This window comes from Mesitornis unicolor, unplaced genomic scaffold, assembly GCF_000695765.1.
Source record: "Mesitornis unicolor isolate BGI_N332 unplaced genomic scaffold, ASM69576v1 scaffold11818, whole genome shotgun sequence".
NCBI lineage: Eukaryota > Metazoa > Chordata > Aves > Mesitornithiformes > Mesitornithidae > Mesitornis > Mesitornis unicolor.
This window is the reverse complement of record NW_010202596.1, coordinates 40,698-56,854: the sequence shown is the minus strand read 5'-3', so window position 1 is coordinate 56,854 and position 16,157 is coordinate 40,698. Positions and strand designations below refer to the sequence as shown.

The 16,157-nt window shown below is 37.2% G+C and overlaps 1 protein-coding gene across 1 annotated transcript in view; it reads right to left on the bottom strand.

Moving 5' to 3' along the window:
* Positions 1 to 16,157, bottom strand: part of SLC26A7 (solute carrier family 26 (anion exchanger), member 7) — a 61,741-nt gene that overhangs the window by 16,149 nt on the left and 29,435 nt on the right. The window contains exons 5-10 of the mRNA XM_010190451.1: positions 15,159 to 15,311; positions 14,288 to 14,370; positions 12,799 to 12,946; positions 11,107 to 11,220; positions 8,046 to 8,123; positions 6,490 to 6,585 (exon numbers count right to left, since the gene is read on the bottom strand). Coding sequence (XP_010188753.1) covers positions 6,490 to 6,585; positions 8,046 to 8,123; positions 11,107 to 11,220; positions 12,799 to 12,946; positions 14,288 to 14,370; positions 15,159 to 15,311 — 672 coding nt within the window. The remainder of the gene's footprint in view (positions 1 to 6,489; positions 6,586 to 8,045; positions 8,124 to 11,106; positions 11,221 to 12,798; positions 12,947 to 14,287; positions 14,371 to 15,158; positions 15,312 to 16,157) is intronic.

Genomic DNA, 16,157 nt, shown 5'->3' with positions numbered 1-16,157 from the left:
AACCTAACATCAGCACATATTTCTTTCCTTGAGGGAGGCTTAAGCAAAGACTACCTTCACCTAATCTCTATATAAAAAGTGTTAAAGAAGAATGGAATGTTTTTTCACACCTCTGGAAATACTGATCTCCACAGGTGCCTTTTTCAACAATTACAGTACTTCTTGTTAATGTTTGCAGAGGAACAGATCACATTACAATGGCACAATCAGTGTTAAAATTATCCTTTCTGACTTTTTCACTTAGCTCAGGAAAGCCAGAGACAATAGAACACTTTCAGCCTGGCCACAGGAATTTTGCTTGAGCAGATTTCAGAATTGTTATTTTATGAATTATAAAATGTCATTCATACCTTACTAATTTGTGCTGCACAGAGGACAGGGTGTTACGTGACTCTACAGAGAAAACTTTTTCTCCCTCATCTTGAAAATTCTAAACTACTGCAAAAGAGTTTGCACTCTCTTCAACAGCACAGCTTCTAAGTAAAAAGGTGGTTCATCCTTTGAAACAGTGCTCAATATCCAGTTATATCTTTAAATAACACCTTTTAAAAAATTATTGTGTATGTATTTGCAATGAATAACTTTACGAGCAACAAATACCGAGTTCTGATTAGTAAGTGAGAAACTAATTGCAAGATTTCCAAATCCAATCTATATTTATAAAGGAGCTCGCTGGACATGAAACGGCTGACAGAAGTACTACAAATTCAGGTGGTATCAACAGATAGACCATTCTGATAAGGCTGAACCCTTGCCAGAGCCTGAGATCAAGCAATCCACTTCAACTGCAGACCTGAGCCTCATTGCATCTAACTAAATCACTGCTGCAAGACCTGCAAAATTTTCCTGTCTTATGAGAAAACAGAAAGCATGAAAACCCAATACAAAGTCTACAGAGGAAAAATTGAAGCCAAAAATGTTTAAGTACTGCTGAGTACTAAGAAAGCTAGTTGAGGCCTCTTAAATGGCCTAATATCTCACATCTTAACCGTAACCAGAGACTGCCATTGATGTAGAGGATGAGCCAAAACAATCATATTCTCATCTGCCAGTCACCCATTCAGTGCTTTGTATTGGCCTTGAGTCAGTACTTTTTAGGCAGGGTAGCATCAACATTGTAGAAAGATGTTCATCTAATAGACATTTTTTTAAATTCATGGGTTATTACAAGGTTCAATTAAGAAGTCATAAAAATGTCAAAGTTTTCTTTGGCAACTTACTTAAAGATGGCTATTATATAATCCAGGACAGAAGGAATCTAATCACTCTTCAAATCTTAGCAATAAGGTATTATAGGCACAGGTTATCTTAAAAGTCAAAATAAAATCCAGGTTCAAAGTATGCTTGCACTGTATTAATAAAAAACAAATAAACCCCAAACAAACAACAAAACAAAACAAAACAACAAAAAAAATAAAGAGGGAGAAAAGAAACAAGTAGAAGATATGGATTTATGTTGAATCCTGCATATATCAGAAAGCACCAGAAGCACTGAGAGGTATTGTGACTGTGTTTATATAGCAGCTGCCTCTGAAACTGTATGGACAGAGTGTTTCTATCTAGACCTTTTCATTTCATGGGGTCTACACATCCACCATTGAGAGGAGTTTGAAATGGGAACTTGATAGGAAAAAAACATATAAATAGCAGAAGTGGGAGAATACTCTCTGAGCCAGTGGTTAAACAATGCAGTACTAAGGTACTGCAATACTGGATGTTTCTTTATCACTTTGAAAACAGATTATAAGCTTTTTGTTGCAAATTTAGGAGATGCCCAGCTATTGCCTGTATGGGTAGGGTTCATTTCACTTGGCATTGATTATCTACAGTATAGGTGTCTACAGCTGAGTGAGCTGTCTAGATTTCCACCATAATGAATGGAGGTTTGTTTATCAGAGCGATGGTAATTTAGGACGCAGTTTGTTTAACTCCTACCTGATTATTCTGGTGCCTACTTGAGGAAGAGATGAATCATACCCTAACATAGCTCAATTGACCAGCTCTGTACTGTCTATAATGCGAGGCAGTGATGATTTGCTCAAATAGAGGCCCATGTGGCAGACCCCACCATGTAGTCAAAAGAAGAATCCTATTGAAGTCCTGTTCATTCAGGGGATGTCTTGGCAGGGAGGATGCTGTAGTTCTGGAGGAGGGTCTGGCTCCAAGGAGGCTGAGTAATATGCTCATGTTCCCGCGTCCTTCTGCAGAGAAATGACTGATGCGTGCACACATCCTCAGGGCACCCTTCATGAAAACTTACAATTCAAGTGCTGAAGTGAAGACTACCTCAGCCATAAAGCAGGAACTGATTAATAGTAAAGTGGTATGGTAGTTCTTTAATACAGTTTTTCACAAGCATTCCATAGGCAATGATCGAGAGGTTATTTGTTTGATTACTGCCCTTGAGACAGATGGACTGGTATAAATATTATTCTTTAAAAAGAACTTATATGGCGATCACAGTTTCAATGGATTAGGCATTAAATTCCTTCCCACCCCACTGAGAATAACTATATAACTCAAGGGAGCATATTCACTAATGCAGGAAGGATAGGAAATCTCCCTAGGATGTCATAAGCTAGAAGCATCCGTGTAAGATTATTATCATAGAAGAGATGGCTCCCTACTCTGTGGAAAATTGTTCATATAGCAAAGCCCTCAAAGCTCTCTCATGAATCAGGGCCCCTATGTGATGAATACCTGAACAAATCTAAAAGGCTATCTTCCTCCTGAGAATATTATGTTAAAAAGTTCTGAAAATACATGACATTGCACCAGTAAGCTCCAAAATTCCATGGGAGACTCTCCCAGGGCCCCCTCCTTCAAACTATTTTGACAAAATAGATTCACAGGGTGGTGGGTCCATGCCTCAGAAACTCACACTGGCAAGATCTTGGAGGATACCTGTCCAAAATCAGATTTTCCTTGTTGGATCTACTTTAATTGCTGAATTAGTATAATTCTTTACATCTTTAAGTATAATATATGTGCATATACTTACAATTAATACATCTATAACCACCTCTCACATTATGGCATCATGGAGGGAATGGGTAATTTTTACCATAAATTATTGCCATTCTTTCTGCTTTAAAAGTCAGGCATACAGCTTAGCTTTGTCTCAGCTGTGGTCATTTCCTGGCCAAGTAATCTGTAGAATTTTTTAACATTTTTTTTCTCTTTAAATGCCATAGTATTTCTCTACTGAATATCCCAAATTCCTGTTATATAATGAACTCATGAAAATAATCCTTATTCTGTCATTTTTCACTTAGAACATCACCTTCTGAAATATTTTTTCCCTATCTTTGATCTCTTTCTAGTCCAACTGTTAACAGCAAAAAGAACATTTTTCTTCAGCAGTCCATTAGCAGTCTTTGCCTAGCTTAAATGGCTGCAGTTCATTTGGCATGCTCAGCCCTAAAAAAAACAACCTAACAGGAACTTCACTGACTTTTTTATTGACACTAGGAAAGTGCACTGCCAGGCTGGAGAATAAAAAAGGGAAGTTATTCCAGAAGTAGGTCTGCATAAGAAACTGGGCTTGCAGAAAGGATATGAAAACCAACTTTTGATCCGGGGACCTGAAAAGTGAGATGCACTTAGAGAGGAATTCCAGATCAACTTCCTCGTTCTCAAAAATAAGGCAAAAGTGCAAGACAAACCATTCTTAGGTTAACGTACAAAATATACAGGAATCAACACCTTGGAAACAGCCATAAGGTAAAGACAGCAGAGGGAGGATAAATATTGTTATGCTTACAGTTATGTATAAAACATATACGGTGGAATAGAGCAATTATTGATCTGAAATTGTTTAAGTCATCCAAGAAGGTATAGTGACTGACAGAAGACCTTAAATGAAGCAAGAGACCTGTGAAGTTCATGAGAGTGCTGTGAATGGCAGGAAAGGGCTCTTAGGATTAAGAGCAGTGCAGTTCTAGCTGGAAGAAAATTGAATGTGAGTCGAGAGGTAGGGTGTAAAAACAGGACATCCTTGAGGGTTAAAAAAAGTTGAAAGAGAACTGAAACAAATATATGTAAGTATAATCAGCTGATCATAATTTAGGATTAGCTACTTTGGTCTGTCAGTCTCGCTGCTCCTTTGTACTCAGCTGCCCCTAAACATTAAATCTGCAAGAAAAAGCAATCCATGGCTGAAAGGGGAGATTTCACAGAATCACAGAATATCCAGAGTTGGAAAGGACCCATGAGAAGTTCAGCTCTTGAGCTGTACCTCTCAAGCTGTACGTTTTACATTTAAAAGGATTAATATTTATAAAGAACTAATCAACAAATAAATATTATTCATCCTGTTTGTGTTCAATAAGAAGCTCAAAAAAGTGCAAAGGTACAAGGTAACAAAAGCCATTCTGTTTCCATGTACTCTCATTTGCCAGACCTTGGAGCATAACTAACCTGATTTCTATGTTACATGACACATGCCCTTCAAAGAAGCAGTTCCAGAAAGGACAGCTGCTAATTATTTCCAAATGTTGGTTTAGAGTTCCTATCCTCAAAACACTTTGGATAACCTGGGTAATGGAACTGATTCATTTTCAATGTGCTGTCAGTTGCTGGGATGAATCTTTTCAGGCCAAAATCAACACCAATGCAGTTACTCAAATCACTCGGCTTGGTGGGGCTCCTCAGACCAGGCAGCAATGTAAGATCAATGTTTATAGTCTTACTTTAGATGATGATATTTACAGCAAGATGATTTACCCTGTTAGGCTAAGGAATGATGGTGCAACTACGTGAAGATAAATCATTGTTTGGGTATGTCCAGTCAAAAAGATAAATCCAGCGAACATTCGTTCTCTATAACCTTTCTTAGAAACAATGAGAGATGTCAGAGATGTAATAACCAACTACTCACCCATCCTTTCCTGCCAAAACCACAAAAGTAAACATCAGACAGGCTGGTCTATCTATGAAGACACACCAAGTCTTGTGAGCTTCCAGGATATCCTGCTGGAAAACTCAACTACTTATTACCTCAATGGGCTGATAGAGGAGCTATAGCTCCCATAACTACCAATTTTCTTAAGTCCACTGTTTCCAAAATAGTTCTTGATCCACATCATCCACCCCTTGGGACACTGGAAAAGGTTAAGCTGAAGACCAAATACAGTACAAGTAGTAGAAAATACTGCCAGAATTTGGCTCCTTGAGGAACATAAGATTTCATGAAAGACAGAGCTTTTCTTCTGGATGAAACATAAAAAATAACTCTAGTCTTCTATGATGAAAAATCTCACATAGCCAAACTTAATGTTGTTTCCTCAGCTCTGCTTTCCATACTGAAATCCAGTGCTCTATAAGAAAATGTTTTATTCAGTCTAGACTTACCATTACTGCTGTAGAATACTAAGTCACTGGTGAGTTCAAAAAAGTCCAATATTACCTCCAGTAACCTATCTCTCCTACCACAGTCAAGAAGGATATGGCCAAAATACCCTTCTGAATATTTGTTAATTGAAATTTAATAAATAGAAGTTCCAAAAGCATTATGGGATATCAGTATGTATTTATGTAAGAGGTTAGAGGTTTTGGTTCCACTAATTGGCCAATACATTAAAAAACTCCCACAGAAGAGGAATCTAGGAGTCTTCCTAAACATGGACTCATTTTTAATACTTACTGGGAATTATCTGCAGATGTCAGACTATTCAGCCTTTGCATTAAACTAGATTTTCATACTATCTTTCCATCTATGTGCTTTTTCTGATTTATTCCTCGTCTCATATTGCAGAATCTTTCATATATTCGCTTTGCAATATCTGAAAGAGTTAAGGCAATTTACCTACAGCACCCTAGGGCATGTATCTTTCTGCATCTCTAGTGCTTTCTGTCCTGTTTGTCCCTTATGGTCATTCTACATACCCAGAGGACAAATATACAAGGATCTCTTCAGCAACACCACAATAGCAAAGGCATGCTAACCGGCTAGAGAAGGCATATAAAATTAGACACACCTAAAATCACAGAATGACTTTGGTTGGAAGGGACCTTAAAGATCATCTGGTTCCAATCCCCCTGCCTCCCACTAGACCAGGTTGCTCAAAGCCCTGTCCAACCTGGCCTTGAACACTTCCAGGGGGGGGCATTCACAGCTTCCATAGGCAACCTGTGCCAGTGTCTCACTGCCCTTACAGTAAAGAATTTCTTCCTAATATCTGATCTAAATCTACCTTCTGACAGTTTGAAACCATTACTCCTCCTCTCAGAGTAACCTGATCTGTCTATATACACATCTTTAGCATTAAATTAGGTTTGATTCTTTATCAATTGATAACATTCAATTTTTTAATACAAGTGACATTACAGGTGCTGCTCTGAGATAGAAAATAAGCTGATAGCACACAAAACCCCTAAGAATAATGGCTTGCACTTATTTCTCCTAGGGCCACAGAACTATTAAAGTTTATTTAGCAGGTATTTGTTAAAAGGTCTCAGGAAAACCTTCTTAGATAAAGTTTCACTTACCCAGCCTATTTTATCCACATTCCAATACTTTTTTAAGTCACGGAATTGCATTAGCATTCCCTTCAAGCCCACAACAATAATGCTTGCTAGTACACACTGCAAAAAAAACAAAAAACAAAAGCCATTTGCAGAATTGGTAGCAAAACCAAGTGCTCTTTCTTCAATTTAGCAGTCAATATTATTAAATTATCAAAAAAATGAAGCTAATGTTTCAAAAATGAGATAAGCATGGGTGTCCTTGTGACACAAATATAACACTATCAGATTCAATTTTGTTTTCCTGAAGGTGCTCTATAGGCTGCCTAATTTTGAGAAAAATAACAGAAACTTCAGGACTTCCTGAGACTCTCTGTGCACCAACAGACAAACTATTCTGACACAGTCTGGGGGAATGAGAAGCAAATCAGCACTCAAATTCTACACAGCAAAGAATTTAAATTCTCTTTCTTCATCACCTAGAGAAGGCCTCCAGAGCAAAAAATCCATTAACATTGTGGCAAACAAAAGAATTTATTGTTCTCCAAATAAGAAAGGGGGAGGAAATGGATGAAGAAATCATCTGGAGCCAAAAGAATGGAGTACAAAGCGATGCATTTGCAGTGCATAGGTAGGGAGGGCTGAAAGAGCATAGCAGAAAAGAAATAAAATATCAAGAAAGCAATATATGAAAAGGTTGGGGTTTTCTTAAATATGGGAAAAAATCCTGCAGGAAATCAGTCAAAATATACATATAATCCATACAAAAACACGGGATGAAAGCAGTAGAGTAAGAAAAAGGACATATTGTGCACACCTCTTCAAGTGTCCTTACTTTGCATGGTTAAAATAAAATATAAAAGAATCTGTGTTTGAAAAGTGAGAACTATCATGTGACACTATGTAAACAATAGCACAAAGTAAATTTAAACCACAGTTGAGTTAAAATTTCACATACAAACATGGCAGAATTATGCATAATTCTGGACCTGTATTTTGCATCTTTGACATGCTTCTATTTAAAATTAACTATTGATTTGTAATACCAAAAGCTAGATACAGCTTGTGTGAAACCACATCACCTTGCTTTACAGAGTCTTAGTATAGAAGTAGTATTTCATGTCGGAGACATAAGAATACCTCATAGTCTTTCAGTACTTAAGCTTAGATCACTATCTACAAGCATTTGTGCCAAATTTATTTGAAAAGTCATGCATCATATGCACAATCGGATAACTGCATAAAATTGTAGTTCTTTATTAATTTCTACCACCCTTTGTCAGTTTACAAATCCACAGCAATCTGAATGTATATTTTTCATAAACTAAATGCCAAAGATAGGTAGAAGATAAATGTTTTATTATATATGTATGTGACAGCCTATATATGTGTAAAATCTGTATGTATTGTGTTGGCACTTTTGTATTTTATGATTTTGAGAGCTGCTGTGCCCTTACTATTCTTTCTCTCACTGACGTTAAATAGAACTATTTTACAGGTAATAACATATTTATCTGAAAGAAATTAAGTCATTAGAAAATGTTTGTCATAATCTTTAAAAAGGAAGATAAGTACCATACCATAGGCAGCCAGTACAGCATAGGTCCAATTGCATAGATCACCACAAGAATTAATACACAAGAGATAAGGCAAGCCATCTAAACCAAGAAACAAACAAACAAAAAAGCAGATTATTCAGTCTAATAAAAATCTATTAAAATGTGTGAAAAGGTCAACTATCAAATATTGTAGACAAAATCAAGAATAAGATGTTGAAGATTTTAGCTATTAGCATATCTATGGATTGCAGATGTATATAATTTCAATTTTAATCTCCGGTGTCTACCTTCCACCAACTACAGTGAAAACATAATAAGAGATCTCAAGACCTGTGCTTGACCCTGCTGACAGCGAAGAGGCACAGGCCATAGCATCACTTACAGATTCAGTTATTAAATAGAATGTGTGTGTCCTCATCCCAGAAGTTTTGCAGCATCCGCTGTCATTCTGTAACATATTTATAGCCATGCACCCTATGTTGCACTCAATAACAGATCTGTCATAGCACTGAGCAAAAATTATATACAGAGAACTGTGTCATTTTTTATCACAATTAAAAAATTCTAACATCTTTTACAGGGATCAACACCAACAAGAAATTATTGTGTTAAGTCAGAAACTACCAATAATATCATGTTAATATCAGTGGACCTTACTGAAGAACATGTAGGAACAATTATTTTCCTATATTAAAAATTATAATTAATACAGGTGACATGAATCCAGACAAACCTATGATCTAAGAATTATAAGTATCATCACAATATTTTATGGTATTACTTTGATGGAAAACTATAGTAAAATTGCCATCTCCTACTCCACTCTGACTGCTCACAAAGTAGAGTCCTTCTGGTCTCATTAAGATACAGTCCAGATTCACAGAAGGTTTTTGATGATAAGTAGACAGATGCTCACTTTATTTTTATATTGATAATATGTTTCTTTACTAAAATAATTAGGTTTCATTTTAAGAGACAAGTTGTTAAAAACAAAACCAGACAAGTTGTTAAAACACTAGAAAATTAAAGCCATGGTATACTTAAAAATACCCTCAAGAAGGATAGACAGAGTGTTTACAGAAAAAGGGACACAAAATCTGCTGGTAAAGTCACAAGGAACTTTTCCCTCTTTCTGCATTCCTATAAAGCAAAGAAAAAAAAAAGTGTTGATTCTGTCTGAAGGACACTTCTAGCCCATGATACAGTCCCTCACTTCTGCTTTTATCCAGGAAAATATATGACTGAGTTCTGAGTTTAGAAAAAAAGAATGCTCTGAGCCCCTGAAAGGCTCTTTGCATTTCTTTCATGACATATGGCAAAGTAAACTGTCTTCTCCCTGTGTACTCAAAGCAACCCCTCACTCTACTTTTTGCCTATGATCTGACCAGCATTTATTAGTGATGTCCTTCTCATCTCAACATTGTCCTCGAAAACAGAGGATTAAGTGGATGTGTTGCTTTCCAAAAGGAAGGCAGAAAAGAGAATTTTACGTCTATTAAAGTAATCTTATAGCGTTAAACACACGGCCATGCTCTAACTCTTGGATGTAAGTTCTGCTATATTGTGAAACCAATGGATAAAACCGAGCAAATACTTGTTATTTTTACCATGTACTTCCTACTTTGAACTCAAACTATGGTGGCTTCTTTTTCCATTTCACATATCGGATGACCTTCTGTCAGGGCCTTTGTCTACAGGTACCAGGGCCAAATTGCTCAGATATACTATATGCCTTCAGGTATAGGTCTTCAGGTTACCTTAAAGCTTCCTTGGAAAAACCATAATCCAGTACAACTGGAAATTGTACAGGCAATATATGAACAGATAACAGAAGGGGATGTCTGTGAGGATGAGGGCACGTAGTATGACACTGAATCCAACTCAAAGATATGAAACAGCTAATAGAAACGTCATAGCTAGACTATTTGCATAGAAATGCTTTTAAGGATTATTTTTGGATAAAGCACTCATTATGATTAGTTGAGTGCAGAGTACTGTGTAGGCTAATTAGCAAGTAATTAACATGTAGTGTTTTGAAATAAAGCCCTGTAGCATTTCTAGTACTGTGGTATCTGCTTGAGAAATAATTGGAGGACATAGTCAAGAAGAAACAGCACCTATAGACTGTACTTAGCCTTGCCAGTTGTACTTCATTACCCTTTTCCTTGTAATTAATGTCCTTTGCATAGGCAAAGCAACATTTATAAAAAGACAATAGCAACAAACTCCAAAGGACATAACATTTATATGGGAGGATGCCACTGTTGGATCCTTGAGTTTTGGAGGAAGGAAGGAGAGGCAGTACATATGGGGCTGCCTCAAGGGTGTCCGAGCTGCAGTGGCCCACGTGGTGCAACTGTACACAAAGATGAGCAGTTTGCTACCTCTCTTGTTCATGAGCAGAGTTTGGACAGGTAACAGGGTCACAGGTATAATTTTTCTCAATTGTAGGTCTCTCTTTTCTGAGCTACTGCAATATGAATTTCCAGGGTTGGCTTCCACAGCAGGAAATAGTCCAAAAAGTCTGACTGAGCATCTGAGTGTGCACTGAGGGATGGAGAAGTACACCATGTCACAAGACAGAAGTTGTGAGATTGCTTGAGGTTTTTAGGAGCAGCTCTTATGGTTATTTTCACTCTGTTTTGAAAATCAGATAGAAGCACTAAATTAAAACTGATTTTTTTTTCTAAAGCTTCAGCTTAACCTGTACCATTAAAACCATTAAGCACCATTAGAGGGCACTTTTGTTACAGTGATAACAAATTCATGTAAATCTGAAAGTTTGTGTGTAGTTTCCTGCAGTGTGAAAACAAAACCCCTAACCTCCTTACTGCCACAGACTTTACAGTTTATTTTGAATTAAACAGGTAAAAATTAATAAGTGGAGCCATTAGCTTTTCTAGTAAGACAGTTGCTGATCAGATTAAATTCCACGCAGACTGCTAAAAATGACAGGGCAGAGTAATTTCCCAGGACAGAGAAAAAAGGGAGAATAAGGAAATACAGTGGAGAAATCAGTACAAGTTCCAGTGAGCAGTATCACACCTTTAATTCTCCTATGCACATCGCATTAACCCATTACCTGTGTTTTGGCGCCTGTACTGTATAAAAGTGCCGTCCGTCCCATCGCTGCAGCACTTGGTATGCAAAAGAAAAATGAAGGAATCACGTTGCTGAGGCCATGAGCCAAAAATTCCTGCAAAGTTGTTAAATAGAATATGTTTTTTTCCAATTGTTCTGTCATTTCAACCCTCTTTTGCCAACAAAGAAGTCCTCTGCGTATATATTAGCAATTACAAAGGATGGCCACATTTTTGAGGGAAAAAAAATCACATATGTACATCATAAGAGATCTCTCAACATAATATTTCTTCTCACGACTCAGTACTCATTTGCATGATAGAGCTGCTGAATCAGGTTCATCAAGCGGGAGGCACATTTTGCTCACAGAATAAATAGTATTGCTAAGTTTTGAAGATGAAGTTCAGCCAAAATATTTACATCTTGATCCACATCTGCTTTTTAAGAGGCCAGAGTCTCAAGCAGTGGGATCTGGACAGTGTCCATGTTGTTTCTGGCTTATGACTCTACTGGAAAGAGACAGCCACTGAATTTTTATTTATTTTTTTAGAGCATGCTTTAGTGAAAGTGAAGTATGGTAGCAATACTATCTGTGTGCTGTCTTTCATTACAAATGTACTTGGTGTTTATTCACAGTCAAAATCCAGACATGTCTGAACAAAGATTTATAGAAGAAAAAGTGGGGAAGCCACCTTCTATCTTCAGACTGAGCTGAACAGTGTTTTCTAAGAGAGCAGCCCAACTTGGCTACCAAGCATCAGTCTTCTTCCCCAGACTCTAATGAGCTCATTCGTCTGCTGAGGGCAACGTTTAAGAAAAGACCTCAGTGCTGCTAGAAGTGTTTAGGACAAAAATATATTGCATCCAGCCAGGGCAACAACTATTCTTCATTCAATCTTATGTCATTTATCCTAAATAACTTAAGACAGATTTTGAGGAAACATTTTAATCACACAACACTATTGCCAGTTAGCTAAAATTAAGCCTTTCTTACCACAGTACTTGAATTATTGTCTTCACAGATTTCCATTTGATTTGGAGTTACCCACCTGCCACGACCAGCAGTGGGGTAGTGCAGAAAGTGACATCGCACTTTTATTTGAGCATGGCCACTGTAAAGTGAAACTCTGCACAGAAAGCTCCTATGGCTGCAAATTTGGCAGCACTTTCCGAACCCGCCCTGCTTCGTTTATACAAATAAACCTTTATTTTAAATGAGACTCCTACTTTGCATAACTTCATTTTATAACATCAGATATGTCCTGGGGCTATAAGTCCCTGGTTTATTTTTAGAAGTGCCCTGTTTCTTTAGTCAGTGGCTGATTTAACATCGTAGCTGGTCTTTCAGAACTCAACTGCCAGAGGAGGAAGTGTCTCATCTTAAAACTCTGGAAAATGCATTAAAACAAAAATGCTGCACCAAATGCAGCCTTACAGGATTATGCTCAAGGATGCACTGCCTCAAAAGGAGCAGCTCAACCAGCTAGGGTATTCTGCTGAGCTGATTTGGACTGGATTTGGGGTTTACTGTGATCACTGGAAGGTCTCAGGACATCATATGGAACTCATCCTTTCCTACTGGGAATAAAACATTATCAACAAATAAAACGTTTATAAAATAAAACTATAAAACATTTTCCAGAATTTTGAAGCAAGTTAAAGGCTTACTGACAGTAAGAAGAAAGAGTTTTACCTGGTTGTCATCCACAGTATATTTAAACTTTTTAGCAGAGCCTTGGGCTAGAGCTAATGATGCTACATAACCAACCAGTGCTACTCCAAAAGCTTCAGTGACTACTTCAGGCAGGATGTTAATGGGTGGTGTTTTTGGTGATGGTAACCTATGAAAAATAAAGACAGTCCTTTTTGCAAAGCCTATTACATAGTCTCAATATACGTGCAATTCATGAAAACACTAAGAAACAATCTTTTCATGCACAGCTAAAAGTCTGATTTAAACATTTTAAACAATTTAATGTTCCTGTAGGCTATGGACAGTAAGGACATTTATTCCACCTAGTGGAAACCTTCTAATGGGGACTGCAATGAAATGCCCCATTGAAGAACTGGATCACTCCAGATTATCTTTGTACTCCATGAAAAGACTTCAGAAACAAGTCATGCTGCCTAAGAGCCAAATTGCACTCTGAAGGTTTCTTACGCGCTCCACTGTCAAGGTGGTTAGATAGTTCAGGTAAGTGCCTAAAAACACATAGGAATGATCCAGGCTTCTGCCTGTGTTTTTCAACACAACAGAATCTTCTCATGTGAGGTTAGATTGAAAATAAACTACTAATTAAAGCTGCACCAATACTGTTTAGCTGTTTATAACACACATCGAACGGGCACACTTAGCCCTGTTTAATCTCAGATACATAACATGTAAGAGCAAGCCTTAAATACATAAAAACCATTTTCTTTCTTGATGACTCCTTATTTTACTTCTATCATTGTAAGCTGCTACGCATACACTCATATTGTCTTGGACTCGTACATTGTGAAATTTAAGGAAACCCTGCAATTTCCGGAAGGGAGACTATACAACATCTGTTCTATTCCTTACCAGCTCTTAGAGTCTGAACATTCTCTCTGACATATAATCTATTTTCGGTTTCCAGCTAATTACACTCAATATTTTTTTTTTCTTCGAGGTCATGGAGAAAAATGTATCACTATCTGTAGTTAGAACATACTTTTCTAGATTAAGCATATCTAAATCCTTTACATTTCCTCGGAAATCGTATTTTCTAAAATTACTATATAAGTGAGTGAAGAGCTAAGTCTAGTAATCTGCAAACCTTATCTCATTGCAAGCCTTTTCAGCTACAGTAACCCGAGGCAACCCTCAAAAAGTAGGTTGTAATAATGTTGTAGAGAGTCCTCTGTCCTCCTGTCATACATCCATCAGCCATCATCAGGTACTTAGGACCTGCTTTTAATTCCATAAAGTAATGAAAAAGCTATGAAAATGTACAAGAAAGTCTGCAGTTATACGATTTCATCTATACAGATATACCTTGTTAACATGGAGCTGAATTGTGAGAGAGTATTTCAGGAGGCCAGAAATGAACATAATAGATTTTTTGCCCTTTCTTATCTCAGAAAACTACTTTGACCTCTTCAGAAACTGTTCTCAGGACTAAACATATTTAAAAGCCACAAGCTAATAAAAACCACATTACCCTTCAGGAATATGTCCCACAACTTCCAGCCCATAGACGTATTCCATATCGGCATAGTAGCAGGCAAGGGATGTAGCAATTATCTATTGATTCAACACAGAAAAAGATGTTATATCTCTATTACTTTTAGCTTCTCACATGGTCCTTATTATTGCCGTATCTAAGTACATGAGTGTTCATGTGTTTATCCTTAGATCAATCCAGTAAGACAGGAAAGTATTATGAAAAAATTAAGGTGTGGAAGAGAGTAAAAAGAAACTAAGATAAGGACACAACAATAAATTTAGAAAAGTTGGTTGAAGAAGGACTACAGTGGAGTTTGGACATTCTATGCTAATGAAAGGGGTCCGTACAAGTCTGTAGAAAGCCTCAGGAATCCCACCAATCAGTGTCCAAACTGCCTTTATGCAGCACACACCCCAGACCACTGCCATTCACGTGAGCAGCTTGAAATAATTCATCATTTAGGTGCTTCTGAGTGGTCTGATTCAGCTGATGTTCTCCAAGCACATCTAATCCAGACAGGCAGTGTTGACTTCAGCACAAAACACAGCAGAAGATGTCATTTTCTATTTCAGGCTTCTTACACTTCAGCATTCTGGGCTTCATGTTCTTGTGATTATGTAAAAAGTAGTAAACACATGAAAAATATTATACAAATTGGGAACGTATGTCACTTCTATCTTAATTATTTGGCCAAACTGTTTTCTGTTCTTCCATTTTACATACAGCCATGAAAATTAGCTATCCATTTAACAACTGGCAGGTGGGGCTATGGGTAACTGTAAACAACACAGTAAACTGCAGCGGATTAGTTGAACCACTGAAAGCTATGTAAAGCAAAAGGTTTGATGTTTGATTTTGTACTTACCAAAATTAGATCAATGGGAAGAACGACTTTAATGTTTCTCTGAAATTTTTCATTCAGTTCTTTAACAAGAACAAGCACCACAATGCTCAGCAGGGAGAGAAGTAAAGCCTCCAACTGAACTGATCTGATATTCTCAAATATGTAGGCATAAATCTACAGTGAATAACAAATAGCAGACATGGACCAAACATATATCATTTTAGTTCACATGCATATTCCATATACATATTCTACACAACTTCAGACATCTCAAATAATCTGTGAGAGCTGAATCGATACTGCAGGAGCTGAGTCATCTAACAGACTGGCCTACACTTAGGATTTTGCAAGGAACAAAATCACCAATTTACTATTGCTAAAATACTAAGGACTTTTGAAAACTCAAAACATGCAGCAAATGTTTGTATATATGATTTTATAAATTTCTATTGGCAGAAGCAAGAAAGAAAATTCCAGTAAATGTGGTATGTATCCTTTTCTTATTCAGTCTCAACAAATTTAATGACATCAGTGAGCATTGCACAAAAATGTTAAGAGAAGCTTCCCTGTATAAAAATCTACTTTCAGTATCCATAGCTCATAGCATCCATCAATAGTAAAATTACTCTAATAGTAAATGTTACTTCTGAATAAAAATTTTAAAAGACAGAAAGGAGCGGGAAAGAGGAGAGAGGAAGAAATAAAAGGGAAAGAAAAATGCAGTAGTGGCTGGATGGGGAGAGAAGTAACAGGAATCTTCTCAGAAGACCATCGTCTTCAGAGCATCATCTCAGTTCACACGGGAGTCCATCCAAATATTTTTCCAGAGTAGCTGCATAGCTTCAGCAGGTTCAGGATACACTCGGTCTCTCTGTTGGTTGCTCCTGCCCATTGCGTGAACAGTGCTCCATGGAGCAGGCTTTGGTCAGGTCCATATGCTGCACACACTAATTAGCTGTCAAGCTTTGCGTACGTATGTTATTGGCTATTTTAATAACTAATATTATCTACTAAGCCCTG